Raw genomic sequence first — 25,331 nt, 5'->3', positions numbered from 1 at the left:
GTAGTCCAAAACAACTGGAGGGCATGAGGTTGACAAAGGCTGATCTGACTTGAGGAAGAGTTCTGGACAACTTGGAAGCTTGCACACTAATTTTGTGATGTTTTGGTTAGCCTAATGTTTGTTTTAATTTTTGCAAGCCACCTAGAATCCCACTTCTGGGGAGAAAGGTGGGATATAAATAAATATAACAATAATTAATGCAGCTAATTTTTGTGCAAAATAACTTGAATAGTCTGTAGGTGCTGTACACCTTTACTGGGGTGGGCTACCATTTGGTCCTCTGTCCCAGACAGCAAGATGTCCTGGGCAGGCCCCTGTGAGGGGCTCTCATCCCCTGCCCCTAAACAATGCCCATGGACAACAGTTTAGGAATCCCTGCACTAGTGGAGCCTGACACCTGCAGCTGAGGACCAAGGCACTTTGGATTGGATGGATTGATGGCAGCTCCTGTTCCTTGTTGCAGCCAAGTCCACGTACAAGTGAATGGGAGTTTTTGTTTGCTTTCTTATCCACTTTTCACCATGAGGTACTAGGGCAATTAAAAAATACAGTATTAAAATCAGTAAAAATGACTCATATTCAGAGGGAAAGGGTGGGAACTACCATTAGGGGCCCTCTCCGAGCTTAACATTTTAGAAGGTCTGAATAGAGTTTCCCCCATTCACTTGTATGGAACAGGGGATAGGGGGCTGCTGCCAAAGTAAATCTACTTTTCTTTATTTCAGATTTTGTATACCACTGTTTATGAAAAAGCCAGGAAAACAAACAACAAAATAGAGCAAAATAGTATGTAAAGCAAAACATCAGAATAATAATAATAGTAATAGTAATAATTTATTATTTATACGCCGCCCATCTGGCTGGGTTTCCCCAGCCACTCTGGGCGGCTTCCAACAAAAGATTAAAAATACATTAAAACATCATTCATTAAAAACTTTCCTATGTCTTCTAAACGTCAGATAGTTGTTTATTTCTTTGACATCTGATGGAAGGGCATTCCAAAAATAATATTCTACTCAATACTCTTCCACTCACTCAATACCTACACAAATTCCAAACCCTTTATTACACTTGTACTTACACAAACACACATTCACCCACACTTAAACACACAAAGAAACACACTTTCCCTCACTCTGATCAATTTCTGGTCGCAACAGTCCTCAGGATGCAATACAAAAGGACCATACTATATCACTGGCAGCCTAGCACTAAAATAAATGGGCACTAGGCTCTCTTTTACTTGGAGAGAATGAGGAAAAAGGAGAGATAGCTGTGGTGAAACAATTATCTTGTCTACTTTCCCAGGAAATATTCCTAGGCACCAGAGATTGTATCAATATATTTTGCTACCCTCAGGGTTAAAAAATAATGTTGCTGTTCACCATCTGTATGAAAGAGTGGGAGAGATGAGGTAAAGGTATAAGATGTAAGGTTTTTTTGAAACATTTTATATATAAGTGACAAATGGATGAAATAAATACTACCACTACTACTAAAAGGGGACTGCAGCATGGAGGAAAGTACACAATCAACACCCATCCACACATATTACACTTTGTTGTCCTAGGAGCCTAGAAATGGGGGAGGAGGGATCATGTTCCCCCTTTCAGGATGATTGAAAACGGCTGTTTACCCATGCACAGTTGTGTGTGCATAGGCTTCCATGCATTCAAGAACCCTATGTGATGGCGGTAGCAGGTCACATGGGAAGCCTACGTGTACAAAAGTGTATGCATAAAGCCCCACCCCTATTTGTTGAAGTACTACTGATGACATGAATGACTGATGGGGCAGGACCAGGGGATGTGGTTCTGCTCCCTTTCATTGTGTTTAATGTTACACATAGAGGGCATGTTTTCAAAGCCTGCAGCTTCATTGTCTTTGTTCTTTGTACTGATAGCAATGCTTTGCATCTTTTAAAAAGGGATATCAACAACTGCAGTACCTTGAGTTAAATCTGCTTTTTTAAAAGATGCTACCTGACATACCAGGGGTGCGGGTGGCACTGTGGGTTAAACCACAGAGCCTAGGGCTTGCCGATCAGAAGGTTGGCAGTTCAAATCCCTGCAATGGTCCCTGATCCTGCCAACCTAGCAGTTTGAAAGCACAAAGTGCAAGTAGATAAATAGGTACCACTCCAGCAGGAAGATAAACGGCGTTTCCATGCGCTGCTCTGGTTTGCCAGAAGCGACTTAGTCATTCTAGTCACATGACCCAGAAGCTGTATGCCGGCTCCCTCGGCCAGTAAAGTGAGATGAGTGCTGCAACCCCAGTGTCGTTGGAAGGCAAGTGACTTGTGGAGAAGTGGCACCTATGGCACCTTTATTGAAGGCTATTCAAGGAATGGGGGCAAACTGGCCCACCACCCCTCAGTCCATCTTAAGCTGGGAAACTAGTTGGTGCTGACCATGACCATAGAAACATATAGGATGGTGTATACATATTGCATTGGAATTGTTTTTAAGTATCTTGTTTTCAAGAACTTGCAGCCTGATTATAATTGTGTTTCACTGGAAAGTAGAGTCCACTGAAATCAGTAGGAAATATTTCTGAATAAAGTCACTTGAGTTTTGGGTATTAGTCTGACAGCACCCTGCAGACGCTCACAAATCAGGCACCTGATTCCTGTGCCAGAATTAAGTCTGTGTAATTAGTACTTTTCTTTCTTTTCCTGCCTTCCCACTGTGCCATTCTGTCTCCTTGTGTATCTTAGGATACATTTACACTTCCCATTTTTATCTACATAGGAGTTCTGCTAATTTACACAGCACAGATTCATACTTCCTCTGTGATGATAACCAAACTTCTTTTGCTTTAGTTTGATAGTAGGAACGCGGGTGACACTGTGGTCTTAACCACTGAGCCTCTTGGGCTTGCCAATCGGAAGGTTGGCAGTTCAAATCAGCGCTATGGGGTGAGCTCCCGTTGCTCTGTCCCAGCTTTTTCCAACCTAGCAGTTTGAAAGCACACTAGTGCAAGTCGATAAATAGGTACCGCTGTGGTGGGAAGGTAAATGGCATTTCCGTGTGCTCTGGCTTCTGTCACAGTGTTCCATTGTGCCAGAAGCAGTTTAGTTATGCTGGCCACATGACCCAGAAAGCTGTCTGTGGAGAAATCCCGGCTCTCTCGGCCTGACGCGAGATGAACGCTGCATCCTATAGTTGCCTTTGACTGGACTTAACCATTCAGGGGTCCTTTACCTTTACCTTTACCTTTACCTACCATAGTTTGGTAGTAGTTTCACTTATGCCAAACAATGCTATGAATATCCTGTACTCCTCTGCAGTGAATATTCAACACTGTCCTTATTTATTTTAGTCCACTTTATTGAGATCCTAATACTTGTATATTCTACAGAATATATGATGCTGATTCATGAGACAGAAGGAGAGAGCACTGTGACCAGCTACTGATTTCTGGGAAGGCAGTTTTTAAAAATGCTGGAATTGTTGATGCTGTCGTACAAAGTTTGTAACTAGTGTGCAAGCCGTTGTACAAGCCGTTCAATCAGTAAGTACATAATAACTGACACAAAATTAGCATTGGAGATTTGTGTGTATGTTGTCATTGTAGTTCCTGCTATAAATCCACCATGAACTCTGTATTCAATTTTTTATTTTAGTTTTGGGTGTAAATAGCATTAATGGGCCTTCCCCATCTTCCAATTTATTCAAAAGTATTCAAAAACACCTAGAATTTGTAGGTTTCTCACTGCCCCCCCTATATTTCACTGAGAACACAAATTCTTTATGAATGTTTGCCAAACAGCAGCAAAACCATCTCTGAATTTGAGGGGTGGGTGGTTTCATGTTTGGGTTTGATTTCTATTGCTTATTGTTTATTAGGAATCCACTTTTCTGTTATTCTTATTGTTACTGTTATTACTGTTTATTAAATATGTATATCACCCTCCAACTGAAGATCACAGAGTGGTTCACAACATAAATATACAAAATGAGAGTGCAAATATATAATAAAAACAAGAATGAGAACAAAAAAACCACTCCTACAAACACATTTAAAAGGATATAGAATGTTAACCAAAGCCCTGGTTAAATAGGAGCATTTTTGTCTGGCACCTATCAATATATCATGAAGGTGCCAGGTGGAAGAGTTACCTTGAGTTGAGAACTTTGCCCCAGGATGAGAACAGAAATTGTGTGCCAGCGGCACAGTGGCAGCATGAGGCCCCATTAGCAAAAGCACACTAATTAAGAACAGTTTCAGGTTAAGAACAGATCTCCAGAACGAATTAAGTTCGTAACTCATGAATGTCTCTGCCCCTATTTATTCAATTTCTTAATCAAAAAAGAATGAGAAGGACCATTAAAATTTCATCTCAGTTGTTAATTCTAGTTAATTCTAGCTGAAACCAAGCAAATATAGTATATATACTGATTTTCAGGAGTTTTTCTGTAGACTCAACACAGTAACAATGTAAAGCTGACTGAATCAGTGAAACTGACTGTCCAGAAAGTTACAGGCCTCTGGGCTAATGATAAAGTACAGCTATTGTTTGGTGTAGAAGTATTGCTCTTAATCTTTTATTATGATTACAATATTAGGAGCAAGCTGTGGGATTGTGTATTTTATCCCTCTATGGCACTTACTCATTTCACCCTTCCTCTCATAGATTTAACCATGGTCAAGGATTTATGCTTATACTGATCTTGGGCATGGTCAGTGCTAACCCATGCACCCATTGTAGTCAGGGTTTGGAAAGCCTATTCAAGAGAGAACATGGTTAGAGGATGCATGGCTAATGCTGGTGCAGACATAGGCTGTCTGAGGAATGGCGAGAGCAATTTGTATGCATGAAAAGAGGGTGTGCATGATACAATAGCCTGCTCTCAAAACGTTGACAGTCAGGAACATTACAACTGTGTCCCCTGAAAGAGTTTTTGGTGTGTTTTTTAAGAGAAACAATAATGTGATGGTATTCGTGATGTTGAGATAGAATAAATTGGGAAAGAGTATCAATTCAGCTGCAGACAGCAGAAGTATCACTGAGAATAGTACTGCCTTCTGTTGTTTCAAAGGGAAATGCATTCTAGTGTGGTTTTCCTTTCACAAGAGGAGCTCAGGTTACTTATGTGACACCGACCGCTAAATAAACCGACCGTTTATTTGTGAAGCGGTGGTGTTTGTTAGACTTAACATAGTCAATTTTTTAACAACTGGTTTGATCAGATATGATGCAACGCTAGTTAAACTAAAGCCAGAAATTTCCCCGCTCCCCAGTGTATGAAAGAGTTTGTCTCTTACACCATTGAACTTCCAGCTGGTAAGTGGAAAGTCCCAAGTGGATCACAGCCTTATCAGGAGTGGTCACCTTTTTGTGTTTAAGATCTGTTTAAAGAGTAGGTGAAAGAAAAGGGAGAAAGAGATAGTAGAACAGAAACAACTGGTAACTCGTCCCCAGCCCCAAAGTAAGTCTTGTATGTGTGTCCTATATCTAAAAAGGTTGACTATTGCTTCCGGATATGATATTACACTTTCTATGGTTTTTATTTTTTAGGCATATTCTATTCATTATTTATGTATTTGTTTTATTAGTTGCCTAACGTAAAAATAATTTCTAGGTGACTTACAAAGAGAATAAAAATAAAGAGTTCTAAACCTAGCAACCATTAGTACAGTAATAAAACAACAACCTCAAGAACCAAATGAACAGAATATGGTCCATGATAACCCATCACAATCTACCAGATGCCTAACAAATGTTCCTTAATTAACCTGTGCTATGATTATAAGCAGAAATGTCTGATTTTCTAGACAGTGCATTAATTCAGAGAATGAATGACTAATTGGATGATTTTACTGATGGATGTCTGGAATGTGATGAAAGCCAAGCTTGATATGAAGAGGGCTTCTGCTTGGTGGATGGTGCTCTAAAAATGCAAAAGGACATTCCTAATGTAAGTTAAATATAACAAATGGGCTGTGTGTACATATTTGTCCTTCCTTATTGTAAAGCATATCAACTCTGGAGGTATGGTCCCATAAATACTTATCGCTTCTGGATTTTGTGTTGTCTGTGCTGTCTGGTTGTGACCTCAATTAGTATGCTTCCTAAGTGGGGCCTATTTGGAGATGACATTTTTCTGCTCTGAGATAATTTCAATGTCAGAAGACATTATGTGTAAAGTGGCCTTATTTTTGAAGTTTCTGTAGCTGAACATATAAAGCTGCCTTTACATGCTGTACCCAACCCAGTATGGGGTTGTTGCCAATGCCAGTCCTACTCTGAGTAGAGGCTTGAAAATCAATGGCCATGACTAAGTTGATCCATTAATTTTGATGGGTCTACTGTGAGTAAAACTTAGATACAACCCATGGACTATTTATGTTTGCTGGCGGTGGCTTTCCAAGGTCTTAGACAATAACTTTTACATCCTTACAATTTGAGATTCCATAACTGGATATCCTGGGGGTGGAACCAGGGATCTTGGTCAAACAATGCATCTCTAGCATTGAACTATGGTCTCTCCTCAAAGCTAAAGTGCCTCTGGAGCACAATTTCTGTTCTCATCCTGAAGCAAAGTTCTTAACCCGAGGTACTATTTCTCTGTTAGTGGAGTCTGTAACCTGAAGCATCTGTAACCTGAAGCGTTTGTAACCCGAGGTACCACTGTAGTTATAATAACACACAAGCAGTAAATTAATTTTAAATGAATAATCATAGCAATAGGCACTTGTGACATTACTTTACTACAGCCTTGCAAGTAAGTCCACAAAGGTTACTAGCTTGTCTGCCCAGACACATACCTTTTGAGATAGTTTGGAAGGGGGAAAAGACTGAACTATTTTCCAGCATACTAAAACTTTCCTGTCTTGTTGGAGGCAATTCTTGCCCACTACAGACAAGGCATGTGGCTATTTACAGGCTTGCTTTAAGACTCAATTTTGTGCGGGCTTTGGAATGAAACTTTTAATGAGTAATTACCAGAGATCTGCTACAAAGACACTTGTGTAATGTGTGCTGTACTTACTGTGATGAAGCATTTTAAGACTTTATAGTTTAAAATTGGTTTTGAGCAGTAACCCTGTAATAAATGCTTCAATGCTGCTTTTTGGTTATATGACTAATTGTATCCCACCTTTCACACTATAAATCAAAAATGTCTCAGGTTTGTTTTGCTTTGTTTGTTTGTTTATAACGCTTATACATTACTCAATAGCCAATAGAGGTCTCAAAAAGTTAATTGCTAGTATTTAATTATATCTTTCTCTTTTGTTGTAGTTTGGGGTTGGCGTTGCAGTGGATGCATGCGAACATCATGATGGAAGAGAGAGAGAATTTTTCACATCTGAATTCACTGACTGAATATTACCCAATTAAGGAAGCAGACAAAATAGATCGAAGTGGCAATACTCAAATAAGTGAAGGAAACCAAGGAACAATGCAGCTGAAAAAGGAAATCTCTCTTCTTAATGGGATTAGCCTAATAGTAGGAAACATGATTGGTTCAGGTATCTTTGTTTCCCCCAAAGGAGTACTCAACTACAGTACATCTTATGGATTGTCACTAGTAATTTGGGCAATTGGTGGGATTTTTTCAGTATTTGGAGCTCTGTGTTATGCTGAACTTGGAACCACTATCACTAAATCAGGAGCTAGTTATGCATACATATTGGAGGCCTTTGGAAGCTTCATTGCCTTTATACGACTGTGGACTTCACTATTGATCATTGAGCCAACCAGCCAGGCAATTATTGCAATAACATTTGCCAACTATATCGTGCAGCCTGTCTTCCCTTCCTGTCAACCTCCTTACATCGCTTGCCGAATTATTGCAGCGGCTTGTATATGTAAGTATTTTATTAACAAAAGTGCTGCCTTGATGTAGGCTTGGGAAAGAAAGGAGTCCATCTAGGCATCAGTTGCAATGATTCAACAGTCAAATATGCTTCCAAAACAGTTAAATTAGTTATGGCAAGATTAATGACAGAAGGAGCAGGGTTGAATTTGTCCCACTGTTTGCCCTGAATGGAGTCAAGCTTTTGTGAGCATTCCATTTGAAAACCTGCAGAAGGGTAGAAGGTAGTTGCATAGAGCTCACCTCTACCTTCTCTCCTTCCTGTCCCCTCAAATTCAAATGTTAAATTTGGCTAGAGGAAAGCAGCAGGCACTCCCAAGGGCCCTGATCTATTCCCAACAGGGGCTGAAGCTACCTATCCTGGAATCTCTGGTATGAAACTGCTACACATAGGACTGAGCTACATTAGTAAACAAAAAGTGTTTTATATGTGACTCCAGATAGCGCTGTGGGGTTCTGTGTTTCACCAGTGTGATTTCCCATGTTGAGGTTTACAACATGTTTTCCTGAAACACTATTTTGATGTGTCTGGATCCAGTCATAGTGTCAATTTCCCACTATGGATTCTGGGACTATTTCCTGTTAGGAACAGATGCTGCATGAAGGTTGCAAGCAGGACTGTACTTGTATGAAGACCACTTGAATGCTTGAGATATCCTTAGTCTTGAGTAGCCAGAAATAGAAGCAATTAAGTCTTGAGCTGTAGGCAGAAAATCTTCTAGCATTCCTAGGATTAGGATTTTCTTAGAGGAACCAACAAGGGCCAGTATATTATTTCCAACTTTGGCCAGCTCTTTGTGTTTCTGGGAATTAGGACATGAATTGGGACATGAATAAGACAGTGATTCCCTGTTTATCACCAACATCTGCTATGTGGAGAATTTTTTTATTATTATTTTTAATTTTGGGGGGGAATAGGAGTCTTCCGTTTAGCTTTTAAAGGTTAGGAGGAATAGATTTTTTTAAAAAATCTAGGTTCAGATCTTGAAATCCATATTTTCCCTGAACAACCATGCATACTAACTGGTTGCTATAACAGTGAGAACATTATTTAGTTTGCAACTAAATATAGCCTTTTACAACCTAGGAGCATAAGCCAGAACCTTTGGCCATGCAGCCCACATGTCTCTTGCACTGCAAAATTTTGTCTGCTTAAGATATAACAGGCAGATTTTTGTTTGGCTCTCTCTGTACATATGCAAGGAGATTAGGCAAGATTACTTACTTGAAGGCTAAGACTGCAAACCTGGCACACTTACTGGAAGTAACTTATTGAAAGTGCTATGCACATTCACTGAATATGTATAGGAGGAGACTAAGGAACTTTCCAGAAGCATTGGATAATTGTTAGCAGGAAAAACATTTAGTAGGAAAAACAGGTAGATATCCATGCACTTTGACAAGAGTTGTAAATATTCAAAATTTGTAACATCTTTTAGAATGCAGGTGAGAGGCAATAAAGTAGAAATGCAAAATTATTCATATGAGCTTAGTGGACAATTGTAGTAAGATACAGGAAAACATCTTTTACATTCTGATGTTTGAAATGATTTGCTAGTTCTTGGGCCTTATAGAAAGCTCACAGTAATAAACAGGATACATTACTTATTGTCAAGGTCGCCAGCCTTCTTGGACCAGGAGGCACAACATGGTTGTTATGGGGGGCATAGCATAATACAACATGGCACCACAACACAAGATTAGAGAAAGTACTATCATGGTGATTGTATTTCCATTTGAGAAAGAAATTAACCTGTTGAATTTCTGCCTGGAAAATAAGATAGAAGCAGGAAAAGTGCACTGAAGAGGAGGGGAAAACAGCAGCTCTTTAAGACCCTAAGGATTCCTATTACCTGGTGTCCAAACAACTCACTCATTGGCCATAGAACTGTCTTCACTCATTGGCTATAAATTCCGCGTTTCACAGAAATCACTTATAAGGGGATCTGTACATTTTGGTCCATACCTTTGTTTGTAGGAGGACTTTAGACTTTTTTTAAAGTCTTTTTTCAGAGTCTGGGGTCCCTGCTGCCTGGGTTCACCAGTGAAGGCCTTTGTTGGCACCATGGTCCTTGAAGCCGCTTGGTTGGTGACCCCTGGCTTATTGTGTTTGTTACTATACTTGAGATCTTTCTTCTCATTATTTTCTCTTACGAAGAGAATAAGCTTTTAACTCTGTGCTGATCTGGATTCATTTCTATAGGCTGTGAAACCTTATTTAGGCTTTAATCCAAATGCATTAGGACACAAACTGTGTAGGGGATGCATGCACCATCCAGATGTGTACTGCCCACTGCACTCCACTCCTGACTTTCACGTTGAATGTATGACAGTCTGAGGATGCACATTTGGCTGAATACACTTAGAATCACCCTTCATATCTTTCTGTTGAATGCACAATGGTTGGGAGTAGAGGGTGTGGCACCACACTCCCTGCACAGTTTGTCCTCTCCTTCTTTGGCTGAATGCTTCACTGGGACTTCAGTGTAGACTTAGCATGTTTGTCTGGTTGTTTAAGATCTGAAGCTGATAACCATATAACAAAATCAGAAACTATAGTTAAAGCAATACTTCAGCATTTTGTTTGAGTAGAGCTGTGAAGGGTGTGCACAGACAAAAGGCTTACACATATCTTGACTTGTTAAGACAAGCTACAATCATCCAAATATGGCTATTATTGTTCCTTTATTTTCTTGCTCCCCATTTGTGACTTGATTAGATTAACTAAATTCAAAAGTTGTGAATTTCCGCATTTTATTTGTTATTACCCTTACTGTCATGATGTATTTTCTGTTTCTTCATTTGGAGTGCTTTGAATTGGGGCAGCATTAAAAGCTACTTTTTAAGTGGCTGAAATTCAGTGAAACTGGTTTGTCTTTTTTGAGCTTTCTGGGGAACTACACAGTCTGTCAACCTTTTCCTGGCAATTAGGATTTGAGTGGTTTTACCACTCTGGCTAGAATTAGTGTGGGGCTGAGAAGCACAGATTGGAATGATATATTATTATTATTTGTAAATGAACCCAGGATAGGAAAACATGCGCATAACTCTGGTTGGTGTGGTGGTTTTTTACTCACAAGAAGTCATGAAAACATTCTCTCCCCAAGTCAGTGGAAACAGTGATGTGTTAGAATATTGACACGATTAAAATAGTTTTTATTTCAGGATACACTCTTTGCCTTGATCTGTGATCTCAGGGGCTAGGAAGGAAAATGCAGTTGTGGATACTAAGTTGCGTAAAAACCAATAAATAAATACTCTTCTGCTATACTGAGACAGAGAGATTTCATCATACTGTTGTTTACTGAGTAGTTTCATAAGTACTTTGTGTTGTCATAAGATACTCCCTGTGTATCTAGATTGGCTTGTCAAATAGAAACAACTTGAGTTGTAGGGCATGGTAATAAGTTGAGTAGCCTTTAGAAATGTTACTAGAAGTATCCTTTTCAATTTCAGCTTCTCATAATCTAGAAGTAAACCTGCCTCCTTTTAATCAATCTCTTCCCATTTCATTGAGCAGTTCAGGACTTGCTGAAAAAAGATGAGAAATTCAGCCATTTTTTCCTGCAGTTTGTTTATAAGCAATTTTTACATTTTTGTGATGGCTGAAAATGTTTTTATTGCTTTCTATTTTTCTGAAATAATCAAGAATATGAGAATTAAGGCATTTCAAATGGTTAAAGGGAAAGGAGCATTTAATTTTGCATTGCCTTTTGCATTGCTTTTTGCTTCTTCATTTCTTAGCAAATGTTTTTTAAATGCCATCAAAATGGTTCGCTTAAGATGTTTCCCTGGACCATGGAACCACCCTTAATTTTTTCTAGCCCTTTAGGTCTAGTGGCTTGGGTATTTTTAACCACTATACTGACAGACTGTGTTGTCAAAGAGTTTTTAAGTGGTGATTCCTATTTTCGATAAGAATGTTGTCATTTAAAATGTGTATTCGTTTGCAACCTTCCTTCATTCCAAAGGTACAAGATTACTCCTAAGATGATAATTAGACTGCAAATTGGGCCAAGAAGTATTTCCATGCCTTCTAAACCCTCTCCTTAGATGTGCATATGTCCTGAAATCCTTTCTGCTTTGCAGTTTGTTGGAAGTTAACCAACTGTTAAATAACAGACAAGTTTTAGTAATAAAACTGTGTCTTTATAAATACAGTTTTTCCTTATCCTGATTTCCTAAGCTTATTTGCACAAATATGTAATTGTGACATGTTAGCTCTAGCATGGAGAAGAATTTCAAACCAATAACTGATTTTCAAAAGACAAAAACAAAGCACTTTCTAATGCCTCCTTGCTTCCCTTTTTGTCTCCTAGGTCTTCTAACGTTTATAAATTGTGCCTATGTTAAATGGGGAACAAGGGTGCAGGATGCATTCACCTATGCCAAAGTCATTGCCCTTATTGTCATCATCATAACAGGAATTGTTAAACTAAGCCAGGGTAAGATTAATAGCTTAATGTGTAAAGGTTTGTACTGATCAGAAGAAAAATGTTAAGGAGCACTTACTGGGTTATTGATAAAATTCACAGCAGTTTCAGATCCCTTCAAAAAAAAGAAAGCTTCAGGTATGGTATGTTACCAACTTTCTAATTGAACCAACTTCTGCTTATAAAACTAGAACTTGCATCTGTACTCTTAGGTAGGAATGAAGGCAAAATTGAAAATAAAAACCCACAGTAAGATAGTGACTTAACATAAATCTGGGAACTACTTGTGGTTTTACTCTGAAATTTAAAATCATATGTAAAATATGCAGGTGTGGAAGCATGGAGGAGCAGCTTCTTAATGCTTTCACAGACACACCAGATGCTCCCCTCCTCCCAATAAAAAATATCTGCATCCTTCTGCAGCTTCATTTTTGTTGTGTTATGTATGCCCTTAAGTTGATAACTACACATGACAAAGTGTTGCATATAGCTGGGCCTCTATTTTACTTAGTCATGGAAATATTAATTTAGTTTTATTCATTGATTTTATTGAAGTTCATTTATATCCCACCTTCTGTACCTCAGTGGCAGAGCACCTGCTTTTCATGTAGAACAGGGGTGGCCAACTCCCAAGAGACTGCAATCTACTCACAGAGTTAAAGACTGGGAGTGGGAAATGACTGGCAGAATCCGAGATCAGGGAGAAGAGTCGGTGGAAGAAGATTGGAGGAATTTTAAAATCTATTTGCAGAAATACTGTAAAATTTTTGAATGTTGAGGACATTGAAATGAACTGCAGGGGTTTTAGCAACAAGATAAAATGTAAGATTGGATTAATAATGGATAGACTAACAGGACATGAATTTGCTGAACCAATTTTTAAAAGGGATACAAAAATGGGAGACGTGAGGAAGTCAGGAAAATAAGTTAACTAAAGAGGAGAAATTAAGAAAGAGGGAATTTTTGTCTTTTTTATATGTGTTTCCCCCCTTTTTTCTTGTGTGTATAATGTTTGTATTTTTATATTTTATAATTTTATATCTTTTTTGTCTTCCTTATTTTTTCTAAACCCTAATTAAAATATTATTAAAAAAAATAAAGACTGGGAGTGATCTACTCCCTTTTTGGGGTTCAGGTCAAAGTTTTTGAGCTTTTCTTCGGAAGGAAAGCCCTGTTATGGGGGGTTCAGGTCAAACTTGTTGAGCTTCTTTTAGGAAGGAGGGAAGGCCCGTTTTGGGGGGGGGGAGGACCAAAATGTTGAGCTTTTTTTAGAGGAGCCAAAGTTGTTCAGCTTCTTTAGGAGGAGCTACTGATCTACCAGTGATCTACCACAGATGTCCAGTGATCTACCGGTAGATCACGATCTACCTGTTGGACGTGCCTAATGTAGAAGATCTCATGTGCAATTCTCAGTATCTCTAGATAGGACTGGCAAACATGTCAGTCAGTCAGTGTAAGCAAAACTGAGATGGATTGATGCAATAGTCTGCTTTGGTATAAAGCAGTTTCCTATGTTCCATCACAGAACTCAAGGTGGTGCACATCAGCTTCCCAGGTGGCTTACCATCCAGGCACTGACCAGACCCAAATTTATTGGCTTTAACAGATGGCTGCATTAAGTTTCCTTAGACCATGTCCCCTAGGGCATTTTAGGCACTTCAGGCCATTTATTTTCACCCTTAACAATACTCTATGTACATTTCAAAGTGTCTGCAGGTTTCTTGAAAAACTAAAATTTTGAAAAATTGTTTTTAGCCTTCACTGTTGTAGAAGAATAGCCTCTTTGACACATTCAGAGTAACTGGAACCTGTTTTCTAGTGAAGTGAGTGTTTTAAGACACAGAAGTGGTGCCTGTTGTGACTGGTAATGCAGAAGGCAGCAGGACTAGCAATAGGCGGAGCCAAAGCCAGTGATAGGTATAGCCAACTAATTCTGCTTTTGTTCCCATCCCCTTACCTGCTGAGTTCCACAAAGGCAACACTTGAAACTAAGGCAGAGGAAGTTGGCAGGCAGTGCCACCCCCTGGACTGGTTGTAAGAAGAAGAAGAAAAACAGGCAGGTGGAGGCTGGCTGATGGCAGACTGAGGTTGCAGAGGGTAGTACCCCATTTGTCCTAATGGACCAGCCTCTCCTGGGGCACAGCAGTAGTGTCTTTACCAGGCCTTTGTAGATATTTCTCACATTGAAATATTGCTGTTTTAGAAGTAGAAGTTGAATGCACTCTTGGGGATATGGAATTGGTTGTGCAGTTTTGTGGATGCTAACTGGTCCATAGAATGGACAGTTTTGTTTCATATTATAGGAGAGTACAAAAGGATGGTGTTAGAGGGCTGACACCATGCTATGCCTGCTTATTATCCCAAAGCACATGAACTAGATTCAGGTTTTTCCTTAAGGGATTATATATTACAAGAATGCCACTGCTGAGAAAAAAAGGATACCTTCTTGTTATGGGGTATGGGGAGTTGCTGGGTTGCAGTTTTAGTGACTGGCTATGTTGAATATGAAGGGTGGCGCTGTGGGTTAAACCACAGAGCCTAGGGCTTGCCGATCAGAAGGTCGGCGGTTTGAATCCCCACGACGGAGTGAGCTCCCATTGCTCTGTTCCTGCTCCTGCCAACCTAGCAGTTCGAAAGCACGAAGTGCAAGTAGATAAATAGGTACTGCTCCGGCGGGAAGGTAAACGGTGTTTCGTGTGCTGCTTTGGTTCGCCAGAAGCGGCTTAGTCATGCTGGCCAAATGACCCGGAAGCTGTACACCGGCTTCCTCAGCCAGTAAAGTGAGATGAGCACTGCAACCCCAGAGTCATCCATAACTGGACCTAACGGTTAGGGGTACCTTTACCTTTCATGTTGAATATGCCTTGCTACTGCCTTACCAAAATGTAAGTGCCTTGGTTAGTTGAATCTAACCAAGTGGTCTACACATGATCTAATGAGTACCTCAGGTTTATGTATGCGTAATTAATTTAAAACAGACATCAATCACCACCACCACCACCATCATCATTATTATTATTATTGTGGTGGTGGTGGCTGATGGTGTGCGTGGGCTTAAACCCCTTAATTTCCAACTCCAAATTGGCTCTGTTTCCTCACCCAAATAACAGTTGCTATCCAAAGAAAGTTGTTAATGTGTACGGTAGACATTGTACATGCAGCTCAGACTCCCTTTGTGTTTTTTTGCAGGCAGGGGGTTGCAAAGCAGTTCCTTTGTTCAATGAGGTTAAACACTTTCTAAATAGAAGAGTTTGGTCAGTGTCTTATAAGTGTGTCTTTTCTGTGTTGTTTTTGTTTTTATTAAAGTAAGTTTTTAGACGAAAGAAAACTGGGCTCCCCTGCCCTTCCAATGGCAATTGGCTGTCAGGGTGCGACTGAATAGAATGGAAATAGTGGTGGATAGGTGTTAATTCCCCCCCCCCCATCCCATGATTCTGATGAAGTCTCTCTCTCTCTCTCTCTCTCTCTCTCTCTCTCTCTCTCTCACACACACACACACACACACACACACAGAGAGAGAGAGAGAGAGAGAGAGAGAGTGCTGTTAACACAGGGAGAGGGAATTATTAAACCTCCCACTGTAGTCTCTGCCCTATCCAGGCTTCTCAAGCAGCAGCTATTTACATTAGAAAAATGTTTGCACATTAATTTATTTAACAAAGTTTATATATTACTTGATTGTAATAGAACCTCAAAGCAGTTTATAGGACGAGAATTGCTTTGATACAGCTAACATCATGTTGAGTTTGGCCCTGACCTACCCTATGCACCTTTAAGTGTAATACTTCTGTTACTTTAACACCAGGTTGATCCCAGAGCCAGTCATATTACGGGCATTTACAAGCAGCCTATATGACCTTTATGTGCAGATTGCTGACAAGAGTGCACCTAAAAGCAAAGATCACATAGCACTTTCCTCCTCAGCCATGTTTTTCCTATTGCCTATTGTTCAACTTTACACAACTGAGCTTGCTGAAATATTTTCCCATGAGCTATGGTATCCTAGCTATTGTAGGTTTATCAGTGTTTTCACCTTTATTATTGATTTTTTAAAACAAGCTTTGTTTCCTGTTTATTTTGGAAGCATTCTTATTATGCTGACTTGAGAAAATAGGAAGTCTGCATTTCTACTATGCCAAACTACATCTGTATTTTAGAAGGACTATATGCCATGTTCTTTCCTTATCCGTTGGGCCTGTGCAGAATAATGCATGAATGTTACACAATGTGCTCTTCTGGCAGTATGATTTTTGCTTTTAATATAACCCTCTACTGGGTTCACTGTTCTAACTTGGCTGGCATTCCATCTTCCCAATGCTTTATAAGGAGATAAAGTGGTGAATATGGTGAGAATAAACAGATATGCTGTGATATTCTTAAATATTGAACAGATTTCTAAATGAGATACTGCAATGTTTTTAAAAGCTGCTTTTGCAGTGATTGCCAAATAAAACCAATTAATTTTAAAAGCTGCTTTTGTGAAATTGCTTTCATCCAGCTTAAAAACACACTTGGAAAGCATGCCAAATTGGACAATATTAATTAGCTTTTGTAAATGGAAAGCTGCTGTAGTCTAGTAATAGACCTTCTTTAAGTACATCTATTAATCATTTGTATGTTTGTAATTTTGGTTGTCTTAAAACTTTTCAGTGATATGGGCTAAAATATTTCAGTGATGTGGGTTAACAGTTGTTAGGTCAAGACTTACGGGTAGCCATTAGACTGTGGCACTGCTCTCATTCAAATGTCAACGTCAATGTCATTGACAATGGCTAATTGTCAATGTCAATTAACCATGGTTAATATTTTTCTGTGAACCTGTAGTTGCTTCGCACTTCATTTCTTCCCAGGAAAAGTGGGAGCAACATGCTGAGCCTTTGCTTAGTGTTATACCTGAACTGGGATCATAGTTTGTTTCCTGACCAAACCTCATTATATTAGTAGTACAGATAATATTTGAACCTGAGAACCAATCTGTGATGCAGAAACACATTTTGGATACATTTTTATACATAAAAAATCTAGACTCTAGATACCTTGTATATAAAAGTACTTTGGCAAGAGGTGAAGTTGTAATGCCAAGGCTGCCTGCAGCCAGTTTAATTAACTGTGGTTTGAACTGCTGTGAGCCAAGTCTGTCTCTGATGATGCATGTAAATTGGGTATGTATTGAACTAGAGTTCCTCAGAAATAAAGCAATGTGTGTTTTTTGGTTTTTTTTATAAAATTTTAAATTTCGTGCTTTTTTAAAAAAAAAATATTTAATCATTTTTTCAATACAAACAACAACCACAAAAAACACATACAACAAAAACCACAATAACAGTAATAACACAATTTAACAATTCAGATTTGAGTACTGATATACCTATAACTACACCTTTTTAACAATAAAGCAATGTTTCTACTAACTGAAATGCCCTTATTTGCTCTAAAGGCAAGCAACAGGGAGATGTTATGCAGCCTGGTAGTAGAATGCATGCAGTAGAATGAGGTGTTTGATTGTCACTGTAGGCTAGGAATACAATTCCTTGAATGTTCCTTCACGTAAATAAAAAATAAAGAATATCTCATTTCAATTTAATTAATAACTTGTCAGGAGACAGTCTAGTCCAGCCCACAGCTTGCTATGCTAATTTTCTGCCTGCTAGTAGGCCCCCCCCCATTTATTTAAATGCAAGGCAGCATTTTAAAATCTTATTCTCTCCCATCTAGTTATGCCATGTGTGTGTGAGAGGGTGGTAGATCTCACTTTGCTGTCTTCAGAGAGTTTGAGACTTTCTCATTCTTCTTGCCTTTATTTTCCACTAAAGTGTATTAACAGTGCCATCTGGTATGGTTTCCAAGACTGTTCTTATTCCTCTGCTTTTCCTTTACACACAGGATACTCGGACCACTTTCAGGACTCTTTTGAGGGATCATCTTGGAATCTTGGGGGTATTTCTCTTGCACTTTACTCTGCCTTGTTCTCATACTCAGGTTGGGACACCCTCAATTTTGTAACTGAAGAAATAAAACATCCAGAAAGGTAAATGTTTCCTAAAGCTATTTCACCTTTTTCAGTTTGTTTGAAGTATCTCCTAAGAGTCAATGTAATTAAAAAATCATCTTGAAGTGTGAGAGAACTTTATCTCTAGCTGAAGAAATATTTTACATGGACATAAACAATTCTGAACCTTGACGCTACAAAGAGTAACTAACAGAATTTTGAAGCCTGAGAGACATTTTTAAAAGTTTGACTGGCTGTAGCAAACTGCACATTGTTTCCGATTTGCAGGATTGACAAAGCTGGACATAGTCAGGGCTGGCCCACCCATGAGACTAGGTGCGGTGACCACCTCAGGTGGCAGGATCCATAGGGGCAGCAGGTCTGGCCTCCTAGAAATTCATCATACACTGCTGCTGTTGCTCCTGCTGCCGCCACCACCACAGTAGCATCAGTGGCTGCAGTGTGTTCCTTGGAGGCCAGATCTGCTATCTCCTTGGCAGCTCCCCTCCTGGTGCCACCTCTACAGCAGCCTCTTGGAAAATAGGAGGCCCTGCTGGTCTCTTCCTATCCCTAGGGGGGGAATTGTGAGGGTTGCCCTCTGGGGTCTCCTGGGTTCCACACCTGCCCAGAATGATTTAGAGCAGGCCCCTTCCCTTCTGCATCCCACAATGGCCCTTGATCTCCACTTCAACCATTGATTAAGGTTGGTTTGATTCCCCTCTGCCTTGTCTTAGGCCTAGTTCTCATCGATGCAACACTTTGGACTTTTAAATGGGGGCTCATATAACTGAATGACAGCTGCATGCAAAAAGAAGAATATTTGTGCATTGAAAAGATGGTGCCAGGGAAGAGTGTTGTAGCCTTGCCTTTTTCTATGTATAGCACTGTTTTCAGCATGGAGGAACAGTCACGTAAACTTCTCCCTGCGGTGTGAACTGGTACAGCCCAAACACCTCTGTGAGAAGTAGGCCACAAAAGTAATGAAAATAAGGCATTTTCTTTAGCTTGTTTTTAATAGAACTCCTAGTTCTCATATGAAGCTTTTATCAGTCCAAACATGATTGTAAATACCTGATATCCCAGTAAGGTAAATAAAGTAAAGGACCACTGGACAGCTAAGTCCAGTCAAAGGCAACTATGGGGTACAACGCTTATCTCGCTTCAGGCCCAGGGAGCTGGCGTTTGTCCACAGACAGCTTTCTGGGTCAAGTGGACAGCATGATTAAATCACTTCTGGTGCAACGGAACACCATGATGGAAGCCCGAGTGCATGGCTGCAGTACCTATTTATTTACTTGCATTGGTGAGCTTTCAAACTGCTAGGTTGGCAGAAGATGGGGCAGAACAACGGGAGCTCACCTTGTTGTGCAGATTCGAACTGCCGACCTTCCAATCAGCAAACCCCAAAGGCTTAGTGGTTTAGACCACAGCACCACCCGCATCCCTTGTGATATCCCAGTGGGTATTAGTCAGGATGAAAAGAGTAACAGCTACTTCTAAGTTGTGTGTTTGTTTTTTATTTTGTTTCATTTAACCAGGAACCTGCCTCTAGCTATTGCTGTTTCTATGCCAATTGTGACAATTATCTACATATTGACCAATATAGCATATTATACAGTGCTGGATATTAATGCTGTGCTTTCTAGTGATGCAGTGGCAGTGGTAAGTCTGATATTGCTATTGTTATGTGTGTTTATGCACTTGTCTTTGAGTAAGTTGCATCCTGAGCTGTGCAGCCTTTTTATGATTCAGATGACCCAGTTTCTATATGATCTAGAACTTCTGGGCACTGTTTATGGCCAGACTACCTTTTGATTTCTCCAAACTTGTGTGTATTCATCCACGTGAATTGGCGACAGTTATCCAGAATGAAACAAACAACCTTTAAGGATGCAGTTTGGAGGCTTATATATATGTGAAAATGAACCTTCCCAAAGAATTGTTTTCAGTTGGTTGACTGAAATATAATTTGTGCAAAAATAGTAATGCTAATTGGGAAAATTGATCACTTGCAAGGACTCAGACCAGCGTAGCAATTCATGGAAAACGTTGTCCTATTTATAATAGAAGAGACTCTGCAGAAATGCTGTCACTTTAGGCAAGACTGGAAGTAGTATGCATGTGGGTTGGACATGTAGAAAGTAAAAATGTTCTGGAGACAGTCTGCACCAACAGTGTAACGGAGTGGGTTCTTGGGATCTTACTTCAGGCAAGAGACCCAAGCCAGGTTGGAAGAAGTCGGGGTGGGGGGGCATGCATTGCTCTAACCCACTATCTTCCACTCTGACAATGAATGACAGATCCTGTTGCTAAGAACACTACTGGTTTGCAGTTTGGGTAATCGTAGGGTGAAATTGGGGAAACCTACTGGCAACATCATACTTGCTCCCCCGCCCCCAGTCTTCTTATACAGTTTATTCTTTGAATTGCATGAGATGTTTTGCAACTAATGCACAAAAGGCATTTGAAATATATTTTGATTTTATATTCATTCTGTTGTTGATCTTTTGACATCTGACCGACTATCAGATTTCTTATCTATTTACTTATGTAGGTATTTAAATGCCTAACATTTTAAGAAATCACTATGGGGCTGATAGGTTACTTCTCTGCTTTCTTTTCAAATAACTCAGTTGTGTTAAAGGTCATTCCAATTACTACAGAATACTATATAGGATATTTACAACTTTTTAATTGCATATGCGCGATCAAAGTCTTTTTAGGTCAGCACACTTTACCAAACAAAATTGTTTTTTAAGGGGGAGTTTAGCTGAGTAGTTAAGTTGTTGTGTCTTAGAACAAGCTTTTTAAATTTTTGGTGTTTTGATCATAGCATCCCAAATGTAAAATTTCCAGGTTCAAATACACAGCCAGAATCTTCTTGTAATTTGGCCAAGGTGAAATTCATTGGTGTATGTTGCCTATTTGTGATTTTAATCTTTTTAGTTAGAAGGGTTATTGGAGCTTTAAGTAATCAGATTTCATTATTAATCCATTTACTACTTTCTGACTGCAGTTCAGGAGAAGTTGCGCTCCAGGACTTGTCCAACTGTGCATGTATGAAATTGGAATTAGGGACACAGTACTTATCAAAGCCTTTAATATCCAATCAGTCAGTTTCATTGTTATATTCACATACATTTGCATTGTTATATAGAACATCTTACATGTTCATGAAATGTGCAGTGGTCCCTCGGGTTACAGACATTTCAGGTTACAGACTCTGCTAACCCAGAAATAGTACCTCGGATTAAGAACTTTGCTTCAGGGTGAGAACAGAAATTGTGCAGCGGTGGCGCGGCGGCATTGTCAGGCCCCATTAGCTAAAGTGGTACCTCAGGTTAAGAACAGTTTCAGGTTAAGAACGGACCTCCAGAACAAATTAAGTTCTTATCCCGAGGTACCACTGTACTATTTAAATAAAACTGATTGAATATTATTAGGAGCTCCTAATAGCATTCACAGCCTCTCTCTTTACTACTACTGTTACTCATTAGGCTTGTTTGAATCACCCAGATTATAGTTAATCCAGTTTATAAATTGTGGTGTTTTCTTTGTGATGATTTCTTTTCAGAATATCTTGCAGAAAGACAAAACCAGCTTCACAGAGTGAACAGGTTTTTTAAAAGTTCTTTGGAATTAAACCTGGCAGATTCCCTCATTAATCTATTGTAATCCTTTAAATACTGAATCCTTTAAATACAGAAAAGTTGTGCCTAAAGTACTAACCAAATTAAATACCTAATATCTACAGTATATGGGGTTTTATCTAAGGCTAGTCCTATTCAGAGTAGACCCATTGAAGTTAATGGACATGACTACCTTAGTGGCACTGTGGTCTAAACCACAGAGCCTAGGGCTTGCTGATCAGAAGGCTGGCAGTTCGAATCCCCGTGACGGGGTAAGCTCCCGTTGTTCGGTCCCAGCTCCTGCCAACCTAGCAGTTCGAAAGCACATCAAAGTGCAAACAGATAAATAGGTACCGCTCTGGTGGGAAGGTAAACGGCGTTTCCGTGCGCTGCTCTGGTTCGCCAGAAGTGACTTAGTCATGCTGGCCACATGATCCGGAAGCTGTCTGCGGACAAATGCTGGCTCCCTTGGCCTATAGAGCGAGATGAGTGCCACAACCCCAGAGTCGTCTGCGACTGGACCTAACGGTCAGGGGTACCTTTACCTTTACCTTAGCTTCATTAATTTAATTGAGTTTACTCTACTGAATACCAACAAGACAGAGGAATGAGTTTCATCTAGACACTGATGAGGAGCTAGAGAATATGACAGAAGGCTTCTTCCACCCCATTTTACATATGCAAAATGAAGGCACAGGCATGCCTTTGTTTCTGCAGCTAGCTGAAATTTGAGGCATGGTTTCCTTCTGAAGTCCTATGCTCAAGCTACTAGAAGGCTGGACTATGGTTTGGCAATCTATAGGCTTGCATATTTTATTTTCATCCTTCCCATCAGATGTGCCAATTTTAGCCCTGATTTCCTTGTTGAATATGCCACTGTGGCATACAAATTGGTGAATTTGGGTTTGTGCTTCACATCTGAAAACCAGAATCAAGTCTGAGATTTGGCCATTGGTATGACCCAGTCTAATCTCTCTCCATAGTGGATTAAGTGCAGAGGTACTGGTGGCTGCCTGCAAATCATGGTTTAGGTACACATTCCTCGCCCATCTCCTCTTTCAAAATTTGCTTCAAACCATGCATCTTCAATTTGTGATGGATCCTCCTAAACACATAAATTGCATCAGTGAGTGTGTAACACAAAATCCATGGCTAGCACTGGGAATGGAAGAGATGAAGGAAATTGCTCCAGAAAATGAGGAATGTGGAAGTAGTGTATATTCCAAAGGCTGGCCTCCAATTTCAGTTTCCAAACCATGGTTCACAGGGAACCAGTATATACCTACAACCCTGTATATTAGCCATCCTATTCCCCATGCAGCACTGCTATTGCCTGCTATTCTGCATTCTCTTTTTGGAGAAAAGGAATGGGACATCATTCCTCAAATGTGGAGCAGAAATGCCACAATAGTAGTGAGATTACAGTAGAAGGTATTTTCACTGGATGATAGAGGAAGAGGAAATATTTAATTATGGAGGCATGACTTGGCTGGTGCTGATGAAAAGCAATGAAAAATGCAGAGTTGCAGTAAAAATAAGGAAGGTCATCAATGAATTGTAGGTCATTATAAGAGCAGCAACCATAAATTATTTGGGATGTATTTCTTGATAAAGCTTTCAAACAAGTATATTTCTGTCTCCTTATGCTAAAAGCCATCCTTTCCTTAAACAATTTAATTTGGAGCTACTCAGGAGTCAGACTGTTTTATTGCTTTTTTATAATTTGTGATGCAGCATATTTGCCTAGGGCCCTAGGCAGGGCAAAGAAGCAGAGTCATTTAGCAATCTAATTTGTTCAAGATTGCCCACAATTCTCTGTACCTTGGACTTTCTAAAACAGTAAATTCAAATTGAATTTATTTCTGAAATTCAATCTAACAGGACTTGAACTTCAGAGCAGGACACATTTTCCACATCTGCTGATGGGTTGTTTACTCTGTTGTACAGACTGGGTACTTTTTTGATCATATATTTTACAAAGAAATCTCTCTGTGTGTGGAGGTTCAACATGTTCTAATTTTTCCCCCTTCCCTCTTACATTAGACATTTGCTGAGCAAGTATTTGGCATGTTCAGTTGGACAATCCCGATTGCTGTTGCCTTGTCCTGCTTTGGTGGACTCAATGCATCTATTTTGGCATCATCTAGGTAAAGCGTCTAATTTTAGTAATCTGTAAGGCTATACCTACCCCAAAGAGAGAGAGGGGTGGGTGGGTGGGCTAGTTACCATTGTATGCTTGGTATAAATTGTACAGGCTTTCTGAAGATGCTCATGATCTTTATATTCCTGGTTTCAGTGTTTGTCTTCAGGGTTGTTGCTTTTTGGTGTGTCCCCCCCCCCTTTAAATCAACAGATGTACTTTGTAACCAGCTGTAACAAAATACTCTGTAACAAACTAGCTGGGATACAGAACTTCACTTCTACAGTTTTAAGAGCATAAACCAGGGGTCAGCAACCTTTTTTCAGCCATGGGCAGGTCCACTGTCCCTCCGACCATGTGGTGGGCCAGACTGCATTTTTTGGGGGGAAATGAACAAATTCCTATGCCCCACAAATAACCCAGAGATGCATTTTAAACAAAAGCACACATTCTACTCATGTAAAAACACCAGGCAGGCCTCACAAATAACCCAGAGATGCATTTTAAATAAAAAGACACATTCTGCTCATGTAAAGACACTCTGATTCCTGGACCGTCTGTAGGCCAAATTGAGAAGGCGATTGGGCCGCATCTGGCCCCCAGCCTTAGGTTGCCTACCCCTGGCATAAACTGTCACAAAGCTACTCTTTCCTTACATACCTTTTTGACTATTGTTCTTAAATTCATTCTTCTACACAGATAAACATGCCTGTAGTCAGTTATAACAGATTCTATTAAGGGTGCAGTTTCAGGAAAGGAAGCAGCTGTACACAGAGTTAGACCTCAGGTCCATCTAGCTCAGTCTTGTCTTATACTGACTAACAGCAGCTCTCCAGGGTTTCAGATAGGAGTATTTTCCCAGTCCTATTTGGAGATGTTGGGAGTGGAATGTAGGATTGTCTGCATGCAAAACAGGTGCTTTCCTTCTGAGCTATGACCTTTCAAAAGAATCTGCTTGAATCTTGCACAGAAGTTTAGAAAAGGACAAAGAGGAAAATGCAGCTATGAGTTGGGAGGATTGAAGAGGCTGCCCCATGTGCAGAAAACAAAATTGGAACCATTTTCAGGGTGGGTAGGAGGGAACAGATACTTGTGGAGACCAAACCCAGTTTCCCTTTGTTTCCAATCTGAAAATAAGCATAATCTGCATGAATGTTGCTGCTCATTCAACCAAGCAAATACATTTGTATAAAAGGGAAGCAAATGATGTCTAGATTCTGTGATGCATGAAATCTTTCATAACGGTTGCAGTCCTAGACTGTCTTGGCTAATGCTTCAGATCAGACTAGTTGAGCATTGGCTTGGATAAAATAAATC

General features: G+C 39.8%; 2 protein-coding genes across 8 annotated transcripts in view; one reads left to right on the top strand and one right to left on the bottom strand.

Moving 5' to 3' along the window:
* SMPD3 (sphingomyelin phosphodiesterase 3) overlaps positions 1-25,331 on the bottom strand; it is a 351,886-nt gene that overhangs the window by 151,383 nt on the left and 175,172 nt on the right. The gene's annotated exons all lie outside the window — the stretch shown is intronic.
* The window catches only part of SLC7A6 (solute carrier family 7 member 6), a 31,500-nt gene that overhangs the window by 1,101 nt on the left and 5,068 nt on the right, over positions 1-25,331 (top strand). For 4 of the 7 annotated variants that reach the window (XM_083515039.1, XM_083515040.1, XM_083515036.1 and 1 more), the window contains exons 2-7: positions 3,361-3,513; positions 7,247-7,815; positions 12,143-12,268; positions 18,140-18,284; positions 19,784-19,907; positions 23,918-24,021. In XM_083515039.1, coding sequence (XP_083371165.1) covers positions 7,269-7,815; positions 12,143-12,268; positions 18,140-18,284; positions 19,784-19,907; positions 23,918-24,021 — 1,046 coding nt within the window. In that variant the 5' untranslated portion in view covers positions 3,361-3,513; positions 7,247-7,268. Of the gene's footprint in view, positions 1-725; positions 787-3,360; positions 3,514-7,246; positions 7,816-12,142; positions 12,269-18,139; positions 18,285-19,783; positions 19,908-23,917; positions 24,022-25,331 lie in introns of all 7 variants that reach the window. The other 3 variants (XM_083515037.1, XM_083515034.1, XM_083515035.1) reach the window with 2 other exon arrangements.

This window comes from Podarcis liolepis (genome assembly GCF_965112155.1).
Source record: "Podarcis liolepis genome assembly, chromosome: 7".
In the NCBI taxonomy this organism is placed as follows: Eukaryota; Metazoa; Chordata; class Lepidosauria; order Squamata; family Lacertidae; genus Podarcis; species Podarcis liolepis.
This window is presented reverse-complemented; position numbering and strand designations above follow the sequence as displayed.